The sequence below is a fragment of the Arvicanthis niloticus genome, chromosome 12, assembly GCF_011762505.2.
Source record: "Arvicanthis niloticus isolate mArvNil1 chromosome 12, mArvNil1.pat.X, whole genome shotgun sequence".
Taxonomy (NCBI): Eukaryota; Metazoa; Chordata; class Mammalia; order Rodentia; family Muridae; genus Arvicanthis; species Arvicanthis niloticus.
Window position 1 is genome coordinate 72,752,327 of NC_047669.1, and position 26,206 is coordinate 72,778,532.

Sequence of the window (26,206 nt, forward strand, 5' to 3'; positions counted from 1 at the left end):
GTTCTGACTTAGACATGTCTCAGTATGTAGTCAGCCGACCTACTATGGGGTTTCCCACCTCATCACCTGGTCCCTCTAAGAAGAGGAAATTAAACCTTCCTCAGCAACCTTATGCAAGAAGCAAGCTACCAAGAAATGAAATGAACAAACTGGCCTTGTGCAATCTCCTTCGGGTGGGGAGGGGCACTAAAACGTCCCAAGCTCTGCTTGATTCAGCTTTTGTTTGGGAAACGAGACTTTGGAGAAGTGATGCTTCCCTGGGGGAAAACAAGGAACACTGAGTGATCCAAAGAAAAACAACTGCTTAGCCGCAGTGAAGCTGAGACAAGAGGATTGCTTCGAATTCAGGGCTAGTCTCTGGGCTACATAGAAAGACAGTGTCTCAGCACCCGCCCACCAAGGAAGAGAGACAGAAGGGAACAACACTGGAGGGGAGAGAAACAGGAGAAGGGATGGGGGGAGGGACGATACTGTAACCCAGGATGGCTTCTTAGTGCACTTAGCTTGAGGCCGCCCTCGGGGCCCCGGTTCCCGGCGGGGCTGCGGGAGGAGGGAGCCGGAGGGGAGTGGCCTGGTCGCCCGGCGGAGGTTCCGGGAAGGGCGCCGACGGCAGCGGGGCTGCCGCACGGGGCCATGGCCTGGGCGCCGAGCGTGGCGGGCTGGCTGGGCGGCTTCCTCCTGGTGCCAGGTGAGGTCGGCGGGCAGGGGACTCGGGCGGGCAAGCTCGCAGGCTTGGGAATTCGGAGGCGGGGCGTCCCCAAGTCTCGGCCCATGGGCGCCCCGAAAGGGACCCTGTGCGGTGCCCAGCACCGGGAAGGGAACCCCTCGCTATGGCCGGGTGCACGCACACCCGCGGCGATGCGCTGCCACTGGCTAGATCCTGGGTGGACCACCCCCTCCCCGCCAGCGGGGTTCCAGGCTGTCTAGACGGTAAACTAAAGCGGGATGCGGGAACAGTTGTTGACAGCGTCCTCCCACCCTGAAGTTCTAACTAAAAGCAGATTTTCTTAGCACCCCGCGGTGGCAGTCTGGACCTTAGGGACACACACCAGAGTCCTCCCCAGCCGCAGCCCTTCTTCCTCTCCCTGGTCCTCTGCTACACCAGCTCCCCTTCACCACACCTTCTTCTTCACAAGTCCACACCCTGAAATCTGAATTCTGCCCCTCAGCTCCCCAGAGAGCTTCTGATGACTCTTCGCAGCGTGTGCCCCGCCGGGCTTTCCGTTGGCTGCTCTTGGGATTCCCCGACTGGTTCTCCTCTTCCTGAGCCCAGACTTGCCAGGCAGCCTGATGTTGAATAATTATTAGTGCCATACTTCGTCTCTGTTGACAACAGTTGGGTGATAAGTGGTTTAGGGTTTCCTACGTCAAAACTTAATAAGTAATTTCTGCCTTAAGCCCAAAGCTGCCCTCTATGCGACCTCAGGCTCACTTACCCAAAGGTCTCCCTGACAATCCTTCTTGGGTCTCCTTGGAGGGTCTTCTACTGCTGGCTCAAAATTCCCGGGTTCCCTGCTCCAGCTCCAACCAGGGTTCCAGGGGCTTCAGCCAGAAATTCTTCTCATTATTGCTTCAAATAAAACCTACCCTCCACAACATAGCTAATACACACACACACACACACACACACACACACACACCCCATTTGAAGACATAGAGGCCCAATATTAAATATGGTCATTTTCTTGGGGCTTTTTTGTTTGTTTGTTAGTTTTTGGTTTTGTTTTGCTGTTTTGTTTTGTTTTGTTTTTGAAAAACATTGCTCTCTCTCCCCCTCCTCCTATCTTTTTCAGCTCTAGGACTGATTCCACCTCCTAAGAATGTCAGGATGAATTCAGTTAATTTCAAGAACGTCCTACAGTGGGAGGTACCTGCTTTCCCCAAAAAGAACCTGACTTTCACAGCTCAATATGAAAGGTAGGTCTGGTGGCTGTTTGCAAGACAGTACCAGAGAATAGTGAGCCTGGCCTGGCTCTCAGGAGGGAGGGAGTCTGACTACTGCCACCTGTGTGGCTGTGACAGTCCAGGAACTTCCTTTAGCCCCTTTCTGTCTCTGAAGGGAGTTATTGTAGTCAACAGTGTAGGCCCCTCCTTCTAACTCCAGGTCTTGAGCTGCCTATTGTGTTATCCAGGGTAGTAGCATAGAAGTCACTATGTTGCCCAGGCTGGCCACAAACGGATGTATTTGAAGAGGAAATCAGGTGCTGATGACATTCCCAGTTATACAGCTAGCATGGTGAAAGTCAGCAGTGTGCAAATGGGGGTGGGGTGGGGGTGCCTGAAAATGCCAGGTGTGCACAACGGTCAGGAAGGCACTTGCTTCGACCCACCTACCCTCCACTGCAGGCCTTCTAGAATATTCTGGGATCCGCCACCACCATTGCAGGGCCTCTACTTGTCCTACCCGTCTGCAAATCCCCATATCCGGTGAAGAGTACAGGCCAGCCTTCCCTTGACAGCCATTCTACATTGCCCATAGGCTGGATGCCAGGAAACACATCAGGAGCAGGAGGCCCAAGGCCTATGAACCAGCACACCTGGCCTCTTGGTGACTCAGAAATGTAGGCTGGCAGACAGGCCACAGAGAACATGCCCTTCCAGATCTCGGTAGCCCTGCCCTATTTGCCGCAGCTGTCATTTTACACAAGATACTGAAGGGCCACCGAGTTCAAGAAGGAGCAGAAAGAGTAAAGTGCCCCTTGCATACGTGCGGGGTTTTTCATTTTTCTTAGTTGAAATAATTTCATACAAGCCAAATATTTCAAGTATATACTCTATATACCATATTATATACCACAATAAATACTATATTATATAATATAATAATAATGTGTGTGTATGTGTGTACATGTGTGTATGTGTGTATGTATGTGTATGTGTGTATATGGGTGTGTGCGTGTGTGCATGTGTGTATGTGTGTGTGCATGTGTTAATGTGTGTGTATGAGTGTGTGTGTGTGTGTGCATGTGTGTATGTGTGTGTGCATGTGTGTATGTGTGTGTATGAGTATGTATGAGTGTGTGTATGTGTGTGTGCATGTATGTGTGTAGGCTCAAGCACCTACATTGAGATTTACCAATTTTTAGCATTAACTATTGTTTTTCCTCCCTGAACTCTCTGACTTAGAAACTGCATTAATTTCTTTCCTCTTTGCTGTGAAAAAATATCTGATGAAAGGAAGGAGAGGAAGGAGAGGGGTTCTGTTTGTTTGTGTGTTTGGTTGGTTGGTTGGTTGGTTGGTTTTTTTTTTTTTTTTTTTTTTTTTTTTTTTTGGCGGAGGGGATGGGAGGTGGCTTGGTAAGAGGCTACAGTCCAGCACTGTGGCAGAAGCACCAGGCAGTTGGTCACACACAGGGCATCCGGTCAGGAAACAGACAGAGAGCTGGCTTTCAGCTCACTCCCTCCTTTTTATTCAGTCTGAGAGCCCAGTTTATCAGAAACTGCTGCTCATATCCAGGCATCCAGGATATAATAAACCTTCCTGATCCGTTAAACCTTCCTGGAAACTCTCATAGACCTACTCAGGTCGTTTCCATGCTGATTTTAAATTTCATCTGGTTGACAATGAAAATTCAGCATCGTGCACACATACATTCTGGTGTGTGTTTTATGGAAACAACGGGTCCTGTTATACCTTGGTATAGTTACCTACAGTCCAGAGACCAGCAACTGATAAAAGGCCATTCTGCATCATCCCTAGTGTGGTGGTATCGTCTCCATGTTTTCTCTGCTCGGGCCTGGAAAGACATAGCAATTTCACTGTGGGAATTAACTTCCTTCCTGTATCAGTCGAGACGGTTGCTGCTATTATGAAATACCTGAGGCTGGTCGTAGGTATCTAGCTCTAGATGGCAGGATCACAAAACAGTGCATGGAGGGTGTCACAGGTGAGTGACAGGACACTCCAGCAGGAGTCTCTGGCTGGCTTTCCTGCCATCATCATAGGCGGTGGGTGATTCCAGCTGTTTGTCTTTGAGATGAAAAGGCCTGGTGGCTTCATGAAGGCAGAGAACTGGAGGTGGTTATTAACTAAGGGTTAGTACTTTGCCTTCAGTGTTCCTCTCCTTGGAACCACAGATGGGTGCATAGTACATAAAGAATATGCAGCCATGTCCTTAGGAAAGACACTGGGCCTGAACAGTCGGGTTGTTATGTGACTTATATGACTCCATAAAGTTTGCTTTGAATTCAAGCCTGGCAGGTGAATGCCACCTACACAGTGCAATAAACTGTTTGCTACCTTTGTCCCCTGTCACTTGGGCAACAGAGGGAGGCTGCCATCCAGAGGTCAGGTTGTCTAGAATAAAGCACTTCAAAGGGTGTGTTGGTGATACTCACACAGAGACATCCAAAATGTAAGTATGATCGATACATACTTACCAGAAAAAAATACTCACCTATGACAAAAAAAGATAAAAGGAGTTACTGCAAGATGACCTTTGACATGCAGTAAAGGAAAGGAAACCTTCTTTAAAAGGGTAAAGGTGACCCAGACACTCACACACAAGGGCTTGTCGCTCGCTTTTAACCTCAGACATAAAATAACCATTTGCTTCAGGCTCCCGATGCCGTCCCTGCCCTTCCGTGATGCACTGCAATCTGGACCTGTGAACTAGAATAAACTTTCTGCCTCGAATTGACTTTGCCAGAATATTTTATCATAGAAACAGGGGGGAAAAATCTAAGACAGACAACAAGGGTGGCCCTAATTGGCTTTCACACCTAGACAGGATGGTGTGGTGGGAACCTGTCAGACAGCTCCTTACTTACAGGAAGGGAGCTCAGGTTTTCTTAGGCTGGGGGCAGCTAATTACACCTCCTCAGGCTGCTGTGGGTGAGTTAGGAATTCCATTTGCCAAGACTCCTGCCATGCTTGCTTGCTGCTGCTATCATTCTGAGGGTGGATGAATTGTTTTAGTATTTTTCCAGAATCTTTGCAACGTGAGTCACTCTTGGGACACTATTCGAAATCACCTTATTATTTCCTAGTTAATCTGTGTGTGCCAACCATAGCCCAATCATAGCCCAGGGCTTTCAGAAATGTGCAATCCAGGAAGGAGGCATTCTCAGTCAGATGTGTTAAATACGCAGCCCTGGGTTTGGAGCCATGAAGGCTTACTGGGACATTAAAGTCTCTGCTGCTAAGATACTAATTTTTGTTTAACTCAATTTCTCCACAGATTACTTATTTATAGGATGGATTGTATTTTAGATGCCTGTAACTGATTCCCCAGGGATCAGAAAGATCTCAGGAAAAACGTAGCTTGGAAAATATTAATTTCCTTGTGTATACTATTTATCCGAATTAGTGATGACTGGGTGCAGTGGTACACACCTGAAACCCCAACACTGGAGATTTTAAATTAGCAGGGGGACTTTTAAATCAGAGGCCAACCTGGGCAACAGAAGGAGACTCTCTGAAACATGAAATAAAAACAAAGAAGGGGAAGGACGAGAAGTTTTTCTTTTGCCTTTACCATCACGGGGAGTAGAGCAGCCATCTTCCTGGAGACAGAAACCTCACTGCCTTTGTCTTTCTGGTTGTGTAGTTACCGGTATTTCCAAGATCGCTGCAAGAACACTGCCTCTACTCAGTGCGACTTCTCACTTCTTTCTAAATATGGAGACCACACGGTGAGGGTCAGGGCTGAGTTTGCAGACGAACATTCGGAGTGGGTAAACATCACCTTCTGCCCCGTGGATGACAGTAAGCCATTTATTTTCCATTTTGTTATATCATCTTACCTCACTCTATCCTCGTTGGTGACCCATCAGTAAGAATTCCTAGTAGGCCTACAGATGAACGGTCTATGCCATGAAGCTCAGGATAGAGCAAAGAAACCATGGCTGCAAATTCATGGATGAAGCGGGGGTCAGGGGGATATACATGTCCTAATAAAATAGATGAATGTAAATTTGGTGACTTCACTACTCACAGATATGATAAGTTAGGGCTAGTGCTGTTAAGGGGGAAATTGAACCCTCTGACAGTTCTCTGAAAGGAAGTCAGTGTGAGATTATGAGTTAAACCAAGAGATATGGGCCTGGAAAATAGCTCGGTGAATAAGAGAACTGGTTGTTCTTCCAGAGGACTTGGGTTCAGTTCCCAGCATCCAGGAGTCTGCTCACAACAGAGTATAATTCCAGTCCCACAGGATTTGACACCAGTTCTGGCCTCTTTGGGCACCTGGTACACAGAGCATACACACAGGCAAAGCACCGTACATATAAACTAAATATAAAATGCAAAGTAAATTTTAAAATGTGACAGAAGAAGAGAGAGGTAGATGTGGAGAGAGAAAGGCTCAGTGAAGAGAGACCGCTGTCCAGGAGAAGGGGGGAGAAAAGAGTACACCGATGGTAGACTCTGCTGAGGCTGGCTGGTAAGCTTTGGAAAGAGGATGCCCTGGTCAGAAGGTCTAGGGGACCCAGAGGCCCTGAGACAAACACGTTTAAAGTATCATGAACTGAAAACTAGTTAAGCCGCCACACAGCAACTGGGAGAATTAGAGGTTGCAAAATGTCAGGGTCAAAGCTCACATAAGACCCTCCCAGGGGCATCAGAGGGGAAGATTCAGGTCTGGGGACCAGGGCTTATACAGGTCCTTACAGGTGGGCTCTGTAGCTTCCACAGGTGGGTGCTCACTCAGACAGAATGAGGCCAAAGTCTCTTGCTCTCTTTCCAGTTTTGTCTTAGGACAAGTACAAAACTCTCATATTTTTGCACCTGGAAATGGTCAGTTTTGTTTTTTTTTTTTCTAAATGTTCCTTTCTAAAAACAAGAGAAGGAAATGACCATTGAGAAAAGCCAGCTCATTAATTGTCAGGCTCCAAAACTAAACTGGTCTTCAGTGGTTACCAGGGGTTCCTGTAAACTCATCATAAGCAGAAGATATCATAAATCAAGCGTGCATTTGACACACCTAGCCTGCCACACCCTCCTGATCTCTGACTGACAGGGAGGTGACAATCATAGCCATCTCCCTAAACTGAAAAAGAAATCAAACCACGAGTCCTTATCGTGAGGGAGTACCACAATTCAAAGGTCAAAGTACAGTTTCTGTTTCATGCCAGTCTCTTTCACACAACCATTGTAAGTTGGGACCATTTGATGTTTAGGCTTCCACTCCAGTAATTTCTTGCTGGGCCTGGCTGGTTCTAAGTCTTACGTTATGTCCACTGAGGCCAGTTCTCTGTTGACTCAGATCAAGTAGCATGACTCAAGGTCACACGTGTAAAAGTGAGAGAGCAGAGAAGATGACACAGGCCCCTGTGGCTTAACAAGACACCCTTCGGGAGTAACAATGGTCAGAGAGGAGAACACAAGCCAAGCTTTCTTGGAGTCTTTTGTTATTCTTTCTGTGTTTTTTTTTTTTTTTTTTTTTTTGAGCACCTACTGTGTGCTGGGCATGTTCCTAAGAACATGTGGCAGTGAAGCTACAATATTAAACAAGCCTTGTGCTCGTGGAGTGTTCTAGACTCATAGGAAGACTGACGGGAAGCCAAGAGGCAGATACTTGATGGCACAGAGAGACTGTGGCTCTCAAAGTGAAAAGTCAACAGAAGAGAGGAATACACCCTTGTCCAGAGAGCCACAATATACAGGCTCTCCAAAGTGACATTTTAAATGGGTGGAGATCTAAATGGGGTGAAGGGCCTAGCTACATAAGTAAAAGAAAAATTGTGTGTGTGTGTGTGTGTGTGTGTGTGTGTGTGTGTGTGTGTGCGTGTGTATGTATGTATGTATATGTGTGTGTATGGATGATAAATACTTACGAGTAATCTCTACAGACACAAAAGTATCATTTGTAGCTTTAAGGCTAGAAAATGAAAGAGAATCCAAGCCAGTAACAGGCAGAGAAAAAAAGAGAAAGCGAAGAATCTAATAAAATTTTTAAAAAATGTAAAAACAGATTTTTGTGTGTATGTGTCAAGCATGGTGTCATGCCTTTGTGTCATGACTGTGACAACAGTATTGTCAAGACTTAGACAAGAAGATCACAAGTTTGAGGCTAACCTGGGCAATGTACTGGGGTGACCCCCTCCCCAAAAAGCCATTTTTACAAACAATACAAAACAATATAGTTGAAATAATCCTAAATATATTAGATATCACTAGGAACATAAATAGATTTAATTTGATTAATAAAGACAAGCGATTTGGGATCTTTTGAAACAGGAAATAATTCCATCCATCTTCCTGAGGCAATGTTGTAAATAGTGTATCAAGAACAGTGTTACCCTTCAGTAGATTGTTGCGCATATATATGAAGTATTTGTGTTCAAGGGAAGTGCTTAAAATGTGATTTTTGATTGTCATTTTTGTGTGTTCTTATACTTAGCCATTATTGGACCTCCTGAGATACAGATAGAATCCCTTGCTGATTCTTTGCACATGCGTTTCTCAGCCCCACAAATTGAGAATGAGCCTGAGACATGGACCATGAAGAACATTTATAACTCATGGGCTTACAGGATACAATACTGGAAAAATGGAACTAATGAGAAGGTAAGGCTGCCTCTCATGTTCGTTTCAGATGCGGGTACCATGTTCTTCGCTCGGGTTGGCAGGCCATGATAAGAGAGAGGCTGTGGGGAAGGGCTCAGTGGGAAAACTGTTCACTGTGAAAACGTGAGGGACAGAATTTGGATTCCCCAACACCCAAGTTAAAAGCCAGGGATGCACCACTGTAGTCACAGTGCTGAGAGATAGGGACAGGAGAATCCTGGGATTCACTGGTCTGCTGGTTTAGTCCATTGGAGGGATCCAGATTCAGGAAGAGACTCTGTTTCAAAAACAAGATGGGCAGTGACAGAGGAAAACACTGATGCCAACCTCTGGCTTGTACACAAACACATATTGGTGTGTGCACACATCCATGCATCCACACATACACATATTGGTATGTATACACATCCATGAATGCACACATACATGTGTTAGTGTGTGTACACATCCATATATGCATACACATATTGATGTGTGCACACATCCATGCATGCATGCATATACATATTGGTGTATGCACACATCCATGCATGTACACAGACATGACTGGGCAGAGTCTTACAAAGTGGCAGCACTTCTTGTCCAGGGAGTCTAAAGCCTGCTCCCCTCCAAGCCCAAAGCTCTGGAAAAGACATGGAGCAGACTCTTAGGATGAAGTTCACACAATAGACTTCCCTCTCCTTGAAAGGAAGTTGCAGGAGAAACAGGGCATTGTCAGCACTTGACTGGGGGGAAGTTGGAGTCAGCTGCCATGTGACCAACTGAATGACCAGTTTCCCATCCCATAGCCCTCACATAGCACAAGCCAGTCACTTCATGGCTATAGCCCCTCCCAACTCCCTAGATGTTTAAGGACAGTGTTTTGTTTTTGTTTTTGTTTTGTTAACCCTACCTATCCAATTTTCCCCTGTCACTCTCTCCTTTAGGGAGCAATTACTTTAAAAGAAATTTTATTACATTTCCTTCTTCATGCTGAGGGGCATGCCACAGTCCTTGAGATCTAGCCACCAGGCCTTTACAAACCTGAATCATTTCACCAGCTCACTGGACAATTCTTTTGAAATCAAAGCTTAATACCAAAAAGTCTGGCTAGAATGTTGCCTCTGTCACCACACTGCTCTGGTCAAATCGATGGCCTCAGCTTCCTTAGGTCCACAGAACAGTCACAAGAACCCACTTCATTCAAGAAACAGGAAGAACAACCCAGTTCACTGAACTGCTGTGGCATTTGCTGACAAAAGCCAAACTTTTCCCGTCTTCTGGAACAATTCAAAGCTCTCTTCTCTTTATATAGATAGATTTATTTATTTATGGTCAGACTTAGTGTTTCTGAGCTGAATACCTAAACTGACATCTATGCTGATAAATCATTTACATTTTATGTTTTTCAGTTCCTTCCCAAGAGTCCAAGAGGAAGATCACTTGTGTTTATTGTCTTAGGATGATATAATTAGACACACACCTACACGTACAAGTACACACACACACACACACACACACACACACACACACACACACACAAGAGCAAAACACCAGGGAAGAATAATGCAGGGGTATCCTGAAGAGAGCAAAGCCTGGAGTCAGAGCCCACCTAGACACATACACAGGGAACCCCAAACAGCAAGGATCACAAACATGTCACGAACCTGGGGCATGGCTCCTGTTACCCACTAAGGTTCCTATAACAAGAGTTACAAACTAGGCAGCTTCAACACAGAAATTTATTGTCTAACATTTCTGGAGCCTGAGCGTTCAAGATCAACATGTTGCTGCTCTCCTAAAGATTCACTCCATACCTTTCCCCCAACTCTTTTTTTTCTAAAGCATATTTTTTTTAAGATTTGTTTATTCTATGTATAAGTACACTGTTGTTCTTTTCAGACACACCAGAAGAGGGCATCGGATCCCATTACAGATGGTTGTGAGTCACCATGTGGTTGCTAGGAAATGAACTCAGGACCTCTGGAAGAGCATTCAGTGCTCTTAACCACTGAGCCATCCTACCAGCCCAACTCTTGAAAGCTTGCTGACAATCATTTGGCTTCCCTTGGCTTCAAAGAGTGTCTTCAGATATTGGCCATTTTCTTTATATGGCTTTCTCCCTGGGGGCATGCTTACCTATATGTCCACATTTTTATTCTTTTAAAAAATGTTATTAAAAAAGCAAACAACAACAACAAAAAAAAAGCCGGGCAGTGGTGGCGCATGCCTTTAATCCCAGCACTTGGGAGGCAGAGGCAGGCGGATTTCTGAGTTCTAGGCCAGCCTGGTCTACAGAGTGAGTTCCAGGACAGTCAGGGCTACACAGAGAAACCCTGTCTCGAAAAAAAAAAATTAATTAATTAATTAATTAATTAAAATAAAGGTATGTAGCACCACGTTCAGCAATAAATTTAAATTTTAAAAGAATCTACTTCCAAATAAGGTCCCAGTTCCAGGTACTAATACATAAAATTTTTGTGGGATGCAGTTCAAACCATTAAAATATTTTTTTTAACTAAATATATTAGTTAATGAACAACACTGTGGAAAACCCTATGATGGCATGGCCCACTGCTTGTCCAGAGGACCACAGTTGGGGAATATTTAACCCTCAGCCATCTGGATGAGCCACTTCTCGCCTGCCATGTCTTCAATTTATCTGCATCCAACTTGGCAAAGACCCTCCTTTTGAACTTGCTCCTACTAAGAGTCTCGGCCGCATGTGCCTTCTATAGCATCTATGGTGGCCTGACCAGTGTGAATCCTGACCAGTGTGCCCTGCTGCATCCCAAAGGTGCCTCACATGCCTGTCTGACAGCAAGGATATGAATATCTACTAGGAAATTCTGTTCCAAAGTTCCTTAGAACAATCTATACAGGCGGCAGGTTTCACCTATCCCCAAAGAGAATGCTGGTTGTAGGCATGGCACCTTGGGCCCCATGAGGAAAGAACCTGGTGGCCTTAACTGGATATAATACTTTTGAAGGGAAGTGTAACGCTTTAGATGCCACACATGCTACAGAATTGAACCCGTGAGATGGTTTGCCTGCCTCACTATTGGTCTTGTCCCATTCCTTGTAACATGTGTCAGAAGCTGGAAGGAGTTCCAGCCAGTGAGTGAGTAGCTCTTTCTGATACGTCTGAAGCACAGTTTATAGCACATGGGAAAGAAAAATAAAGAGAGAAGTGTCCTTCACTTCTATGTCTGTCTGTCTGTCTGTCTTACAGTTTCAAGTCAAGTCTCAGTATGACTCAGAGGTGCTCAGAGACCTGGAGCCGTGGACAACTTACTGCATTCGAGTTCAAGGGTTTCTTCCCAATCATAACAGAACAGGAGAGTGGAGCGAACCTGTCTGTGAACGGACAACCAGTGATGGTGAGTAGGGACGGAGACAGCCTGTAACTGCCTTCTGGGGGCTCCATGGCTCCATGAACCTTACCCTGGGTCCTAGACATCATGGCAGTCAGCTCAGACTGCACCACAGGTTAGAGATCAGCTTCCCCTTGTCTGAATGGTCTCCAGACCCTGAGTGTCGGTCTGATTCATGCTCCAAACAATGCCCCAAGCTGAGGATGCAGGCTCTTTCTCTCCAGTCCAGTGGGCTACCATGAATCCATATTTACTATGCTCTGTTGCCCTTCCAGATCTCTAAAGTAGGTTACCTGATTCTCATACAGACGCCCTGCAGAGACTGAGCCTTTGACATCTTGATTTTCCTTCCCTGCATCTCTAGTTTTGGGGACACATAATGACTGGGAAGGGGAGTTTGGGAGACATCGGTGACCTCAGCTGGTTCCATTATGTATTGAGACCCCTTGTAAAACGTGGGTCCAGGCCACAGTGGTGTCTACCAAGGGGTTCTCCACACTGTGAGCCAACAGAACAGTAGTGCGGGGTGTGGTTCAATGATAAGGGTCTTATCTAGCATGTGTGGTCCTGAACACACACTCGTGTACACACACACACACACACACAGAGAGAGAGAGAGAGAGAGAGAGAGAGAGAGAGAGAGAGAGAGAAGGAGAGCTGGTCTTTGCTACTTTGTGGGTGCTTCTCTTTCCTGCCCTTACTCCTCCAGTTTCACCCCTAACACTAGAAGGGAGAGAAGAAGGATGCAGGGGGAATCTCTGGCTTTTATTTCTTTCCTTTTGTTTCTTCTTTGACCAGGACTACTAAAAAACCACACCCAACCCTCCTGAAAGACCACCAGCTGCCTATTGACAGTGCTAGCATTTATGTACCCTCTGAAAAGTTCCCAGAGTTCCAAATGTCACACAGTTGCAGAAATCAGCTGCACCTGGCAAAACTACACCTCTGCTAGAGCACAAGGCAAATCACAATCACCTGCTGAGGGCAGTACGAAGCAGCCCCACATCCCCACACCTGGGATTAAAACCAAAACACATTCTTATAGTAGCTCTGTGTCTTTTTCAAAAACCAAAACTTTCAAAATTGTCACTACACACACACACAAACACACACATACACACACACACAATGGTTGGGAAGAAGAAAAGCAGGGAGAAGTGAAAAGAGGAGAAGAGACAGGCAGGAGAGAAAAAGAGGGGAGGGGGAGAGGAAGGGAGGATTAAAACAACACAGAGAGAGGAAGATGGGGAAGAGAAAAGACAAGCCTTAGCCTGAGCACTGCCTCTGTAAACATGCACTGTGACTCTCATCAGGTGAGGATATATGGCCCAACATCTGTTGCAGCCAAATTATTGACAAGAATCTCGGTAATCTGAGAATGCACAAGGTGGGACACCTGCAGAGCCTCTCACCAGTGAAATCTGACGTGAAGGACACAATTTGATCTAAAGGAAAACTATTTCAGGCCTGGTGTGATGGCTCAAGCCTGGTGTGATGGCTCAGGCCTGGATGATGGCTCAGGCATTGTGTGATGGCTCAGGCCTGGTGTGATGGCTCAGGCCTGGTGTGATGGCTCAGGCCTGGATGATGGCTCAGGCCTGGTGTGATGGCTCAGGCCTGGTGTGATGGCTCAGGCCTGGATGATGGCTCAGGCCTGGATGATGGCTCAGGCCTGGATGATGGCTCAGGCCTGGTGTGATGGCTCAGGCCTGGAGTGATGGCTCAGGCCTGGATGATGGCTCAGGCCTGGAGTGATGGCTCAGGCCTGGTGTGATGGCTCAGGCCTGGATGATGGCTCAGGCCTGGATGATGGCTCAGGCATTGTGTGATGGCTCAGGCCTGGTGTGATGGCTCAGGCCTGGTGTGATGGCTCAGGCCTGGATGATGGCTCAGGCCTGGTGTGATGGCTCAGGCCTGGTGTGATGGCTCAGGCCTGGATGATGGCTCAGGCCTGGATGATGGCTCAGGCATTGTGTGATGGCTCAGGCCTGGTGTGATGGCTCAGGCCTGGTGTGATGGCTCAGGCCTGGATGATGGCTCAGGCCTGGTGTGATGGCTCAGGCCTGGTGTGATGGCTCAGGCCTGGTGTGATGGCTCAGGCCTGGTGTGATGGCTCAGGCCTGGAGTGATGGCTCAGGCCTGGATGATGGCTCAGGCATTGTGTGATGGCTCAGGCCTGGTGTGATGGCTCAGGCCTGGTGTGATGGCTCAGGCCTGGATGATGGCTCAGGCCTGGAGTGATGGCTCAGGCCTGGAGTGATGTCTCAGGCCTGGTGTGATGGCTCAGGCCTGGAGTGATGGCTCAGGCCTGGTGTGATGGCTCAGGCCTGGAGAGGTGGCTCAGGCCTGGTGTGATGGCTCAGGCCTGGTGTGATGGCTCAGGCCTGGATGATGGCTCAGGCCTATAATTTCAATACTTACGACACTTAGGCAGAAGAGTCTCCATGAGACTGGTTGTACTATATAGTGAGTTGCTGGCCAACCTAAGCCACACTCTGTGTCTTGACAAAAATCTAAACATTTTTATTAAAAAAAAAAAAAAAGGAAAAAGAAATAGAAAACCTGTTTGTCAAACTCCTGTTTTGCAGGTTTTTAAAAATCTCATTTAAGCACTATATATAGAATGTTTTCAGTGTGAACACCCTAGGGATTTAGAAAAGGACGGCCCTAAGGTTCCTTCGACTGCCCAAAGTTGCTTAGCTAGTGAAGGAGAAAGAACTGAGCACAGTCTGGTATAACCCCAGGTGGCATCTTAACTCCCGCCTACAGACTAATTCCAAAGGTAGTCTGATGCATCCCAATCCTTAAAATAAAACTAATAAAATAAAACATGGTCTGCCAATAGTCAAACAGATCTGCAGCCAGGGGAAGAACGTCAGGCTTGGTAAATTACTGTGTTCACACTGTTTAGAAAGCAATCTCTTGCCCTCACCCTCTCTACTCATCCAGAGAAGAAACAAAAATGTCACCGTTAGCCAGGTGTGTCCTTACCCAGGATACCAGGAAACCAGCTGTTTTTGTCCCACCACCCAGACCTGAGAGATCCAGCAACACTGGCTCACCCTACCACACTAGAGGATGGATAAGAGCCTGAAGCTTTCTCAGGACCTGAGATGACCTCATATTGTCAGATTCTTCCTAGTGGCCACACCAGCCAGCTCTCCAGACCCTCCGTTTATCGGGAAAAATACAAGCAGCCTCTGCTAAGACAGAAAGAGGCAAAGGTCCATGCATTGTAAAACAAGATCCCAGGGACTGGGTATAGTTCTTCCAATCTGCAGAGGGTGAGGTGGGATGGTCAGAATATTGATATGTGTGGAAATGTTAACACAAGGGGACATGAGAGGGAAGGAGGGAGGAAAAAGAGGTAGGTGGAAGATGAGACAGTTTCTTCCCAGCCTCTCACTCATATAAATGCTCCATCCATTCATCCATCAGTCCATCCATCCATCCATCCATCCATCCATCCATCCATCAGTCTATCCATCCATTTATCTATCTATCCACCCATCCATTTACCCATGAACACTGGCAGGCACTGTGAGACGTTTACTTAAATAGCAGCAGAGTCTATTGTCAGTAGATTTCAAAGACCAACACATTGGCCAGGGTTCTCTGTTCTGCTGTGTCTAAATGACAGCTGGTGTTCTTGGCACAAACAGTCCCTTTCAGATGACTCTGTCTTACCAGGCAGGGTTTTTTTCTCTCGGCTCCACTAGTGTGGCCAGGTCAGCTAGAGAAGGGACTAGCCTGAGTGAGGGGAGCTGGGACTATGGCTGACCAGAGTGACCTCCTGTATGCTCCCACACAAAACAAGCAGGACTGGTTAAAACAGAAACTCGAGATTTTATCCAGTGCCTACTGACCACAGATGGAAGGAGCTGAACTCCACTTGTGCAGAGGAATGTCTGAGAGGGAGGGAGTGGAAAGGGAGGAAGCCAGAGCAAGCAGAGGCAGTGGAGTAAAAAATGACCAAACTGAGTTCAATGCTATTACCGTTCGCCACCTGGCTCTGCGAACTGGCATTTAGCAAAACCTGCCGATCTCCTGTTGAGACATCCCTCCTGCTGGCTTCACACCGTGGTTATCAGTCGTTGAGGAAGACACTGCTGGGTCACAGTGCCATGAGTATGTTCCAGATGGGAAGAGAAGGACTCAGGTGGGAAGGCCTTTGCAGAAAAACCCACTGCAGGTAATCAGAGGTGTGTGGTCAAGTGTCAGCAGCAGCACACGAACTCTGTAGGCTCTGGTCAGGAACTTCAGGAAGATTGATTGGGTGGCCCCAGAGACATGGAATCTGTGGTGGTCACTTGGGCTACTCAGGATTTTTGTGTACCCCTTCGGGTAAAGCTGCTTCCACTTCTCAATACCAAACACGGTGCCTGTGCCTCCCTCAACCCCTATCTACAGTGTCACAGCACAGTGCCCAGAGCAGGCCTCTACAAACAGGTAAAGCAGCCCTTCATAGAAGAAAGCACTCTGTCAAGAGGATCCAGGAAAGGGGTGAAACTCATCAAAAACACCAAGACTCTCCGGATCTCTGGGTCAGTGTGGCCACACGGGCCTGGTTTGAGGTATTGTGTTGGATCACAATGGGTGTGTGATCCCTGTGACTCAACCTGTGTGTGCACCAAGAGTCTAACCTGCTTCACTGTCCCCAGCAGAAACAACCCGTTCCTGGATTGTGGCCGTCATCCTCATAGCCTCCGTCTTGGTGGTCTTCCTCTTTCTCCTGGGCTGCTTTGCTGTGCTGTGGTTCATTTATAAGAAGACCAAGCACACCTTCCATTCTGGGACATCTCTTCCACAGCACCTGAAGGAGGTAGGCAGGGTGGAAGGAGGAGAAACTTCTCTAATGTCGAGGCTGTCCAGTGCCAGGCAACATGTTCTCCAAAAGCATGATACATGTCCATATGCTGGCCTGTGCCCAAATGCCAAGAAAGCAAAGGTTTGTTCTAGAACCCTCCACCCTGGACCTGGGTAGCGCCTTCTTCACTGCCCAGAGTATTGAGTCCTTGGGTTCATAGGTAATGGTTCTGGCGGGAAGAGAGGAAACACTCCACGCAGAACACTCACTGGTAGAGGGAGAATCGAGGGAGGGAGAGGTGTGATGTGTTTTCAGTTTGGGAATGTCACGGTGATTGACCTTCTGGCGTGTGTCTCATGGATGTCAGGGGTGCTGTTTTCTGAAAGTTTTGAGGGAAGAGGGAACATGGATGACTGAAGACTAATGATTTCTTCTTTACACTCTAAGATCCTGACCATATGTCAAGAGTCTGACCTCACCCACAGGCAAAGCCCAGCCTGTGGAGGGCTTGCTCACACAATAGGATCCCCCACAAACCATGCCCTCCTCCCTGTAAAGCAGTGTTGACCTTGCTCTCCTACATCTGGTCATGAAGAAGTGTCTCCTGATGTAAGCATGGTATGAACAGAGGCAGAATGGATACAATGGGGTGGGGGAAACAGTACCATCCCTGTGCACAGCTGACTTGCATCCTCTGACCTCCTGTAAGGACAGGACATGTCACTCTGTGTAACAACACGAACTCTCTAAAGAAAGACTATTTTATTCAAGATTGGCCAGGGAAATTTGCAAGTTCAAGGTATATGTCTTAGTGAATGGGGGTTGGGGGATGGGAGGAGTGGTGGTTTTAAGTATACACAGGGAAGTAAAGGGGAACAGATATTTAAGGGTAAACCAAGGGAAAGGGACACCAGTTATTTTGATGCAATAATCTTTGGCTGAAAGATAAGTAGCAACCTTGGTGCTGGTTCAATATTGAAAAGAGTAATCACAAGCGATTGGGTAGATGTCCTTGCTGAGGTGCCCTGCGTGCGGCTGTGGTTCCATGGATGTTCCCTATAACAACCGTCACAGGGCAGATTGTGCGTGAAGACCTCCCTTCGTGGCCTCTAGGCTCTGCTGTTTCGTTTTGACATAGGTGACTCAGTTTGGCGCTGGTGCTCTCCCTGGTGACCACCTTGGGGCTCTGTGTCCACCCAGTCTCCTTCCATCAGAGACTCCGTCTTGCTGGGTCCACTTAGGCTGCACTGAGCTGCTGCAGATGGTCTAGCCTGAACTCACAGCTCTACTCTCTGCTTTGTGAATGTCCTCTTGCGATTGACTGTGAAGTTCACCCAGTGGTTTTCCCGACACATGTTTTACAGACCTGCAGGGTCACACATGCATCAGGCTTAGTTATCATGCAGTCATTGAGTCATCCACCAGCCTGAAGGTCTGGCTACTCTACACACATGCTGCAGGGCCCGTTCTGCTCTGTGTTCCTCCTGTGTCAGCACCTTTTGCCTCTCCCACAAGTGGAGTCTGATTTCCAAGCAGCCAGGAAGCTCAGTGTGGGATGGACCACCCATCATTCGCTTTCTCTGGTGTACCTTCCCTGTGAGACTCCTCAAACCTGTCTGATGTACTAGGTCTCCAGCTCTTCCTAGAGAAGATTCCCTGACTCAGTGTGGTTTTATTTAATTTTCTTTTGTATTATTTAATGGATATTTTATATATTTACATTTCAAATGTTATTCCCCTTTCCTGGTTTCCCCGCCAGGATTCCCCTATCCCATCCCCCCACCCCTTGCTTCTGTGAAGGTGCTCCCACCTACCCACCCACCCACTCACTCCCATCTCACCGCTCTGTCATTCCCCTACACTGGGGAATTGAGCCTTCACAGGACCAACGGCCTCTTTTCCCATTGATGCCAGACAATGCCATCCTTTGTTGCACGGGTCCCTCCATGTGTATTCTTTGGTTGGCGGTTTAGTCCCTGGGAGCTCTGGGGGTCGGTGTCTGGTTGGTTGATATTGTTGTTCTTCCTATGGGGTTGCAAACCCCTTCAGCTCCTTCAGTTTTTTCTCTAACTCCTCCATTAGGGTCTCCATGCTCAGTCCAATGGTTGGCTGCGAGCATCCATCTCTGTGCGGTTTTAATGATACCATGTGCACTGCTGGTCCTTTCATGTACTGTGACAGCCTCAGTTCACACACCAACAACTGAAGTAAATGCCTGTGGAGAAGGACACGGTTTTTTTTTTTTTTTTTTTTTTTTTTTTTTGGTTTTTCAAGGCAGGGTTTCTCTGTATAGCCTTGGCTGTCCTGGAACTCACTCTGTAGACCAGGCTGGCCTCGAACTCAGAAATCCACCTGCCTCTGCCTCCCAAGTGCTGGGACTACAGGCGTGCCCACCACCGCCCGGCTGGGACACACACGGGTTTTATGCTATGAATGTTGTTCCCAGGGAGGAACCCAGCTCTGAGCAACTTCAGCTGCCACAATTCCTAGAAGCTGGGGACATGATGGGCCGTAGGTAGTACAGGACAGCACCCACCACAGCTAGGAAGTGGGACATAGGACCATAGAGTTTCAGAGCCAAGAGAGCTTCCAGACAGCAGTGCAAGCAAGCTCTGCAGCACCAGGGAGTGGAGAAGCTCTGGGGATGAGCTGGTGTGAAGCTGTTCGGAGCAAGAACAAAGAGATGCAGGCCCTAGGCTCTGGGTGGAAGGTGTTTTGTTTCCCAAGATCCAGAAAGGAAAGTCTTCCCCTGGGATTTCTGCTGCTTGGCTTCCCCATCAAAGAAACTGGTCAGACAGGAAAGAAGAGGCTGTAAAAACCAGACAGGGGCAGGCAAGGGACCTATCATACTGAGCCCCCATTCTCGGAGGTCAGCGAGCCTCACAGTAGCTGTAGGGGTGGTGGGGTATGGAGAAGCACTATCAGGTGAAGAGAAAGGATGCCACAGAGCAAACCAACATTCCCCACACCACTGCACCCCAGTCCCACTCACAACACAGGGTACATAACAACTTGGCACATTCGGGGAGTCTAAACTGTGGAAGATGAACGAAGCTGTCCAACATGGCACTTCTGTTTCATGTCAGCAACTGTTTCAGTGACACAGGATAGGGTCTCAAGTAGCTCAGGCTAGCCTTGAACTCACAATGTAGCCAGGGATGACTTTGAACTTCTGACCCTCCTGCTTCCACCTCTCAAGTGCTGGGATTATGGTGTGCACCAACACGCCCAGTTTTCTGCTGTGCTGGGGTAGTAAGAGCTATGCAGTCACTGTGCTAACTGGGCGATATCCCCACACCCCGTTTTCTGTTTGGTGATAGTGTATTTCGCTTAGCATAATGTCTTCAATGCTCTTCCATGTTATAGAATGAGTAATTTGTGTATGTGTGTGTGTGTGTACATGCACATGTGTATTTGGTGTGTACGTATGTGAGTGACAGTGTGCCCAATGCCACTGTGTTTATGGGGCGAGGGGCTAGAGGACAACAGTCAGGATTTAGTCCTCTACCATGGAGTTGGGGACCACTCAGGTAATTAGGTGTGTGTGGGAAATGTCATTCCCTGCTGAGCCATTTGGTCCAATTTAGAAAAAAACAAAAAACAAAAAGAAACCAGACTAATATTCCAGTGAGGTGTCTGCACATTTGTGTGTCCATTCCTGGATGGCACTTGCTGTTTGTTCTACCGTCTGGCTATTGTTAGCTCTAGTAGACCCGACTGGTGAGCCTCTTCCACAGCCTGCTTTCATTTCCCTTGAGAATATACCTACCTGTGAGGGTAGTCTTCCCAGGACTTGCTGGGTCATGCGGTAACCTTTTTCAAGGAACACCATAATGTTACTGTTGCGTTTCACAGTTGCAGTTCTGTATCCCTAAGGTTTTGCCTAAAATCCTTGTTAGCACTCAAGTAATGGTCTTTTCATTTTCCTGCAGTTTCTTGGCCACCCCCACCACAGCACTTTTCTGCTGTTCTCCTTCCCCCTCCCCGAGGAGACCGAAGTCTTGGACCAGCTAAGCATCGTCACCGAACAGTCTAAAGGCGGCAAGCAGAGTCCTGGAGACAGCTGTGCCTCAGAACCTCCATCTGAGCCAGGGCCTCAGGATCTGGAGTCCAAGGATGAAAACCCCTCACTTCCACAGGATGACCCGGTACTGCTCACATCTACCTCAGAAGTGTGACCAGAGGGCCACTTGAGAAAACTCCAGATCTAGGACATTCTGATGCTGGGCTGGTACACACAACCAAAGAGCCAGGTTTTAAAGACTCCATTTGGGAATTTGCTGCTTTATAAATATTAACAATTTAGGGCCTATGGATGCAGTTCAGTGAATAAAGCTCTTACTAAGTATACATGAAGTCCTAGCTTTGCTTCCTAATACCGTATAAACCAGGGATGGGGTGCCTGTCTATAAGCCCAACACTTAGGAAGTAGAGGCAGGGGGATCAATGTCATCTTGAACTATACAGGGAGTACAGAGACCCTGTCTAAGACAGAGAGAGAAAGAGAGAGACAGACAGAGACAGAGAGACAGACAGACACACACACAGAGACTTTAATAATTATTTTTTATGACAACTGAATGTAATTGGAGCCCTTTGTGCTCACTAAAACAAGGACCACATTTAAATCGTGACAAACAAAAATATTTTAAATAGGGGGGAAAAGTGGAAACCCTATAAAATTGTAAGAATGCCTATAGACCACCCTCATCTCAAAAGTGGTCAACCCTGTGCAGGACAGAAACAGACCTTTTGGATTCCCAAGGAGCAAAGACATTTCCTTCCTGAACCGTGTGTTTTGTATGATATTAGTGTTCTGTAAATATTCTATATTTGTATATTTGTGTTAGCTAACTTCCTACTGTTGTAACAAAATTCCTGGCATAAACTATTTAAAAGGAAAAAAAGAGTTTGTGGGGTTGTTTTGTTTTTTATTTTGTAATGTAGCATCATAGCTTCAGAGGTTTCTATTCATGGTTTCTTCGCCCCTTTGTCTGGCTCTGTGCTGGCGCATTACATCATGGAGGGATGTGTGTTAGATGCTCTGCACCTCGTGGCAGTCAGGAAAAGAAAAGGTGGAGAGGGTGGTGATCCCCAGATCACTCTTTAAGGGCACTCTTCCAGTGACTTATGATCTATCTTACCTTTGCACAGCCTCCCAACAGTCTCCCAATAGCACCTCAGCTACAGCTAGCCACCATTGTCCATTTATAATATGGGATTTGGGGACAGTAAAGATCTAAGCCATATGAAAACTAGCAAGACCACATCAGTGGAATTGTTAAAATATGCACAAATGAGTTCCCACCTTGTACCTGTTGGCACACGCTGAAGTCATGCTACTAATCTTTCAAGGTAGCTGTATCTGGGATACTTCCAAGAACAGAGAAGCCCTGGACTTTGTCCAGCTCAGACATTTACTAACGATGGACTCTCAGTTTGACCTGTCTGTGGGCTTGAAAAGACATAAGGATTGAAGATACAAATGTAAAAAGTGACCACCCCAGGGCCAGCACATAGTCACTCAATGGATGACAGCAGTTCATAGCCAACTATATCATCCAATAGATGTGACAACCTCCATAAATATGCACCAACCAAAAATGTCCCCCAATCTGTGACAGACAGACCAATAAAGCAGATGCATCAGAGGCCCCTAAACAGGAAAAACACTTTGAATCTGTTTGAGCCTGGGCTGGGGATGTTGCTCAGAGGTGGAGCATGTCACTCAAAGGTGGAACATTTGCCTGGGATGAGCAAAGCTCTGACCACACTGCCACCCTAAGATTAGCTAGATGTCTACTGTTGGGCCATAACCAAAAGCCACTTGGGAAGGAAGAGTGTATTTGGCTTACTACGTAACAGTCCATTGTTGGGGGAAGTCAGGGCAGGAACCTGAAGGCAGGAACTGAAGCAGAGACCATGGAGGAGTGCTGCTTGTTGGCTAGCTCCTTCTGGCTCACTCAATTTGCTTTTCAGAGACACCAGCACCAGGCTCCCCCTGTCTACATCAATCATCGATCAAGAAAATGTCTCATAGGCTTGTCCACAGGCCAATGTGATGGGGACATTTTCTCCATTGAGGCTCTCTCAGATGAGTCTAGCTTGCGTCAAGTTAACAAAAATCTAACCCACACACACACACACACACACACACACACACACACACACACACTACATTTTAAAAACAAAAACAGAGAAGAGAGCATGTTTTAAGAGCCAAATACTCTCTCAGAACAATCCAGTTCTTGGCTGGGACTACCTTACTCTGCTAATCTGCCAGTGATTAGTCTGCCTCTTGCTCTCTCTTCTAAGAAGCCCAAGCTGTTCATCTGAAGAAAAAAACAAAAACAAACAAACAAACAAAAACCCCACAATGTTCATCTCAAAGAGAATAAAAGATAGTTTATTCTGGAGCTAAAAGTTTTAGTGACCAGAACTCAGGAAATAAAGTTCTCGTTCTGGTGTGGGAGTGGTTTCATGAAGATTTTGATGTAACAGAACAAAGAAAGTTATAAATCAAGGCATTTGGAGATGCACAAGAGAACCTCAACTTCGGGCCACAGATGCTATCTGACAGCCTTTATAGCCCTTCCATTGGTGGAGAATAAGGTTTTGTGAAGACAATGTAGTCCAAAGATTTTATCTGTCCATCAGGATGTTAAGTCTGACACACCTAAGGGCAAGGAATGGCTGCTGGGGACTAAAATAGCCTGAGATTGTAATTAGACTCTTGACCTGGAACTCTCCACAATCAGTTGAAGTTTTGATCAGCCTTTGTAGGGGGCTTCCCTTCAGGAATTCCCATCCACTAAAGTGGGGGTGGGATTCACATCCCCTGTCCAAGACCTACAGAGGCTGTGAAGGCAACACTTTGTCTAGTTCCTGACCTCCAGACAGACACTTTCATCTTCAGAAAGGTCCGGTGAAGAGCTGGGAGCAGTATTTCATGCCTGTAACTACAGCACTAAGAGGCAGAAAACCTTGGCAAGTTCAAGACCAGCCTGAGCTACATACATAGCAAGACTTTGTCTCATATAAATATATAAAATGAAAGCCCCAGAAATGTTCAGTGGGCACAGTAGCATATATCTGTAATCTCAGCATTCAGAAGAAAAGTCCGAAAGAAGCTGAGGTTCAAGGCCAGCCTGGACTACATGAGACATTGTCAAGAAAACGGAAGAAGGGAGGGAGGAAAAGGGGCAGGAAGAAAAGAAGGAAATAAGGAGCAGGGAAGGAAGGAAGGTGTTACGTTCAAAGGAAATCCCCAAAATGGCAGTGCTGGTGACACTGTCCTAAACAGAAACATGTGACCCAGTAAACCAAGGGATTGCTATTGAGCAAGCAGAAGCCTAAATTCAGCGTTCCTCAGGGACCTTGCAAAATGGACTTCTGTTTGCCAGGAAAACCACTAATTCTCTTAATCCTTCCCCAAAGGTCAACTCTCCGCAGCAAGGAGGACAGCTGAACTCTGCTGACGACCATGTAAAACCTGCGTGCTTTTCCACCACTTTGCTTCCCCTCCAGAGAGAAAGCCTTGGTGATCCGATTCCCATTAAACCTTTCTACCCACAGAGTGGTCCAATTCAGTGATTTCACTGTGTCCCCAGTTACATTTGGTCTGAAACCCAAAGGGATACTGCCCTCACCCCAAAAAACCATGTCCCTCCTAACTAAACCAAACTGCCAATTTGACCTTCCCAGGGGTGTATTATTTGCCTACACTGCCTCTGATACCCCCGTGTTTTACTCCGACTTTGGAGTGTGCCTCCTTGGCTGTTCTTCTCTGCCTGCTGGTACATATGTCTGTACCAATCATCATATCTCCTTGTCTACTTGGGTAAGTGTCCTCTTGGAAGCTGCCCATTCTGTTCCTCTAGTTTGATGAAGCCTGATCAGTGCAAGTCACACCAGGACTTGTACCAGGAAGTTCCCTATTCCCTATACACAGAAAAGGACACCTCTCTAGTGTGATTCGGGCGGGGCCTCTCTATGACAAGTATTAGTCCCTTTGAGGACAGCCTCGGATCAGGACGCTGTGTTCGGCACTTACCCCTTAGAGTGTCACCCTCCCTGTGTGTCTTGGAATTCTCCTTCTGGCAGGATTTCTATTTCTGGACCCTTTCCTACGTCTCTCCCACCACCTCCTTGTTCTGGGATCTTCCATTTCAATATTCTCCCTCATAGGAGCTTTTTCTACCCCTCAACCCCTTTCTCATGCCTTCACTAATCTCTTTCAATCTAGAACCATGAGCCCAAAATTAAATGTTTTCTTTTATGAGAGTTGCTTTGGTCATGGTGTCTCCTCACGGCTATAGAGCGATGACTAAGACAGACAGGAAGTCATAGCAGCAAGTAGCAGACTGGCACCAGAAGCTGAGAGCACACCTGTCCTCAAGCACAGTGCAAAGAAGTCAACTGGAAGTGCTCCCAGGTGTTTTGATCTAATCCCTTGCTGCTTCTAAGAAGACAATACCACCTAAAACTCCCAAAAGTGTGCCAGCAACTGGGGATCAAGTGTCCAAATGCCCAAGACTATGATGGACATTTCTCATTCAAACTACCACAGTAGATTTGTTGGGGTTCAGGAAATTGTTACACAACCCATATAAATACCGATCTCAGTTAAGCAAGAATAGTTTATTGAATGCACACCCCAAGACTGATTGATCAGGACCACAAACAAGGACTCGAGAGCCTAACTGTGGTACCAGTCTGTTCTTAGGGGAGGCTTTCAGAAGGCAAGGGTGGGGGCGGTACTCCATTTTGGCTAACTAAGCAAAGTATTATCAGCTAACTTTTAAGCTGATTGGTCCTCAGTGAGGTAAGGGGTGGTGGACGGGTGGTGAATGAGGGAGTTTCAGAGCATTGAGAGGACAGAGCATAAGTAACACAGCCTTATCATTATGACCTTTTAGAGAATTTTTCAGTGTCCATTATAGATCATTACTTCTGGGAAGCGGAGTCTGAGAACATGACCTTAGTTTCACCTTGTGAGCAAACCGGAGACTGAGTACAAAATGGCTACAGTTATGTTTAAAAGGAGCCAGCCTCAACAAGCATGGCTACCAAAAGCTTAAACAGGTGGCAAAGCTCTAGCAAGGCTTGCTGCAGGCAGAGGCAGAGAACTGATACAGAAGTAGTGGGAATAGCTGCAGTCGAATAGATAGGACATTGAGAAACCCAACCGGAGGGACAGTAAAGGCGTTTGCCACTCCCAGGTACCCACACAATGGGAGGAGAGAACTGACTCCTGCGAGTGTAAAAGCATCTTATTCACCTGGTTTAATTGGCTCTGAGGCTTAGTGCTTGCCCCTGTTAACCTAGACCTAGTCCTAGAGCTTCTAGCCTCTGTACAACCTAATATAATATAGGCTTATGTTATGGTTTGTTTATGCTCGGCCCAGAGAGTGGTACTATTAGAAGGTGTGGTCCTATTGGAATGTGGGTGTGGCCTTGTGGGAATAGGTGTGTCACAGTGGGTGTGGGCTTTAAGACCCTCATCCTAGCTGCCTGAAAGTCAATCTTCCACTAGCA

General features: G+C 46.9%; 1 protein-coding gene and 1 non-coding gene across 4 annotated transcripts; one reads left to right on the plus strand and one right to left on the minus strand.

Moving 5' to 3' along the window:
- The first annotated feature begins 16 nt into the window (after positions 1-16).
- On the plus strand, positions 17-21,019 carry Il10rb (interleukin 10 receptor subunit beta). 3 transcript variants are annotated; one of them, XM_034515816.2, is made up of 7 exons: positions 17-688; positions 1,794-1,917; positions 5,550-5,707; positions 8,343-8,509; positions 11,721-11,868; positions 16,524-16,684; positions 20,602-21,019. In XM_034515816.2, exons 1-7 carry the CDS (start codon positions 634-636, stop codon positions 20,845-20,847), a joined length of 1,059 nt encoding a protein of 352 aa, XP_034371707.1. In that variant the 5' UTR covers positions 17-633; the 3' UTR covers positions 20,848-21,019. The 3 variants fall into 3 exon arrangements, with proteins under 3 accessions (XP_034371707.1, XP_034371708.1, XP_076799265.1); XM_034515817.2 differs by having other exon boundaries at positions 16,527-16,684; XM_076943150.1 differs by lacking the exon at positions 16,524-16,684.
- Positions 11,336-11,467, minus strand: LOC117718388 (small nucleolar RNA SNORA70). The gene has a single exon (XR_004608070.1). It is a non-coding gene; the product is annotated as a small nucleolar RNA SNORA70 (small nucleolar RNA).
- Positions 21,020-26,206: the final 5,187 nt, after the last annotated feature.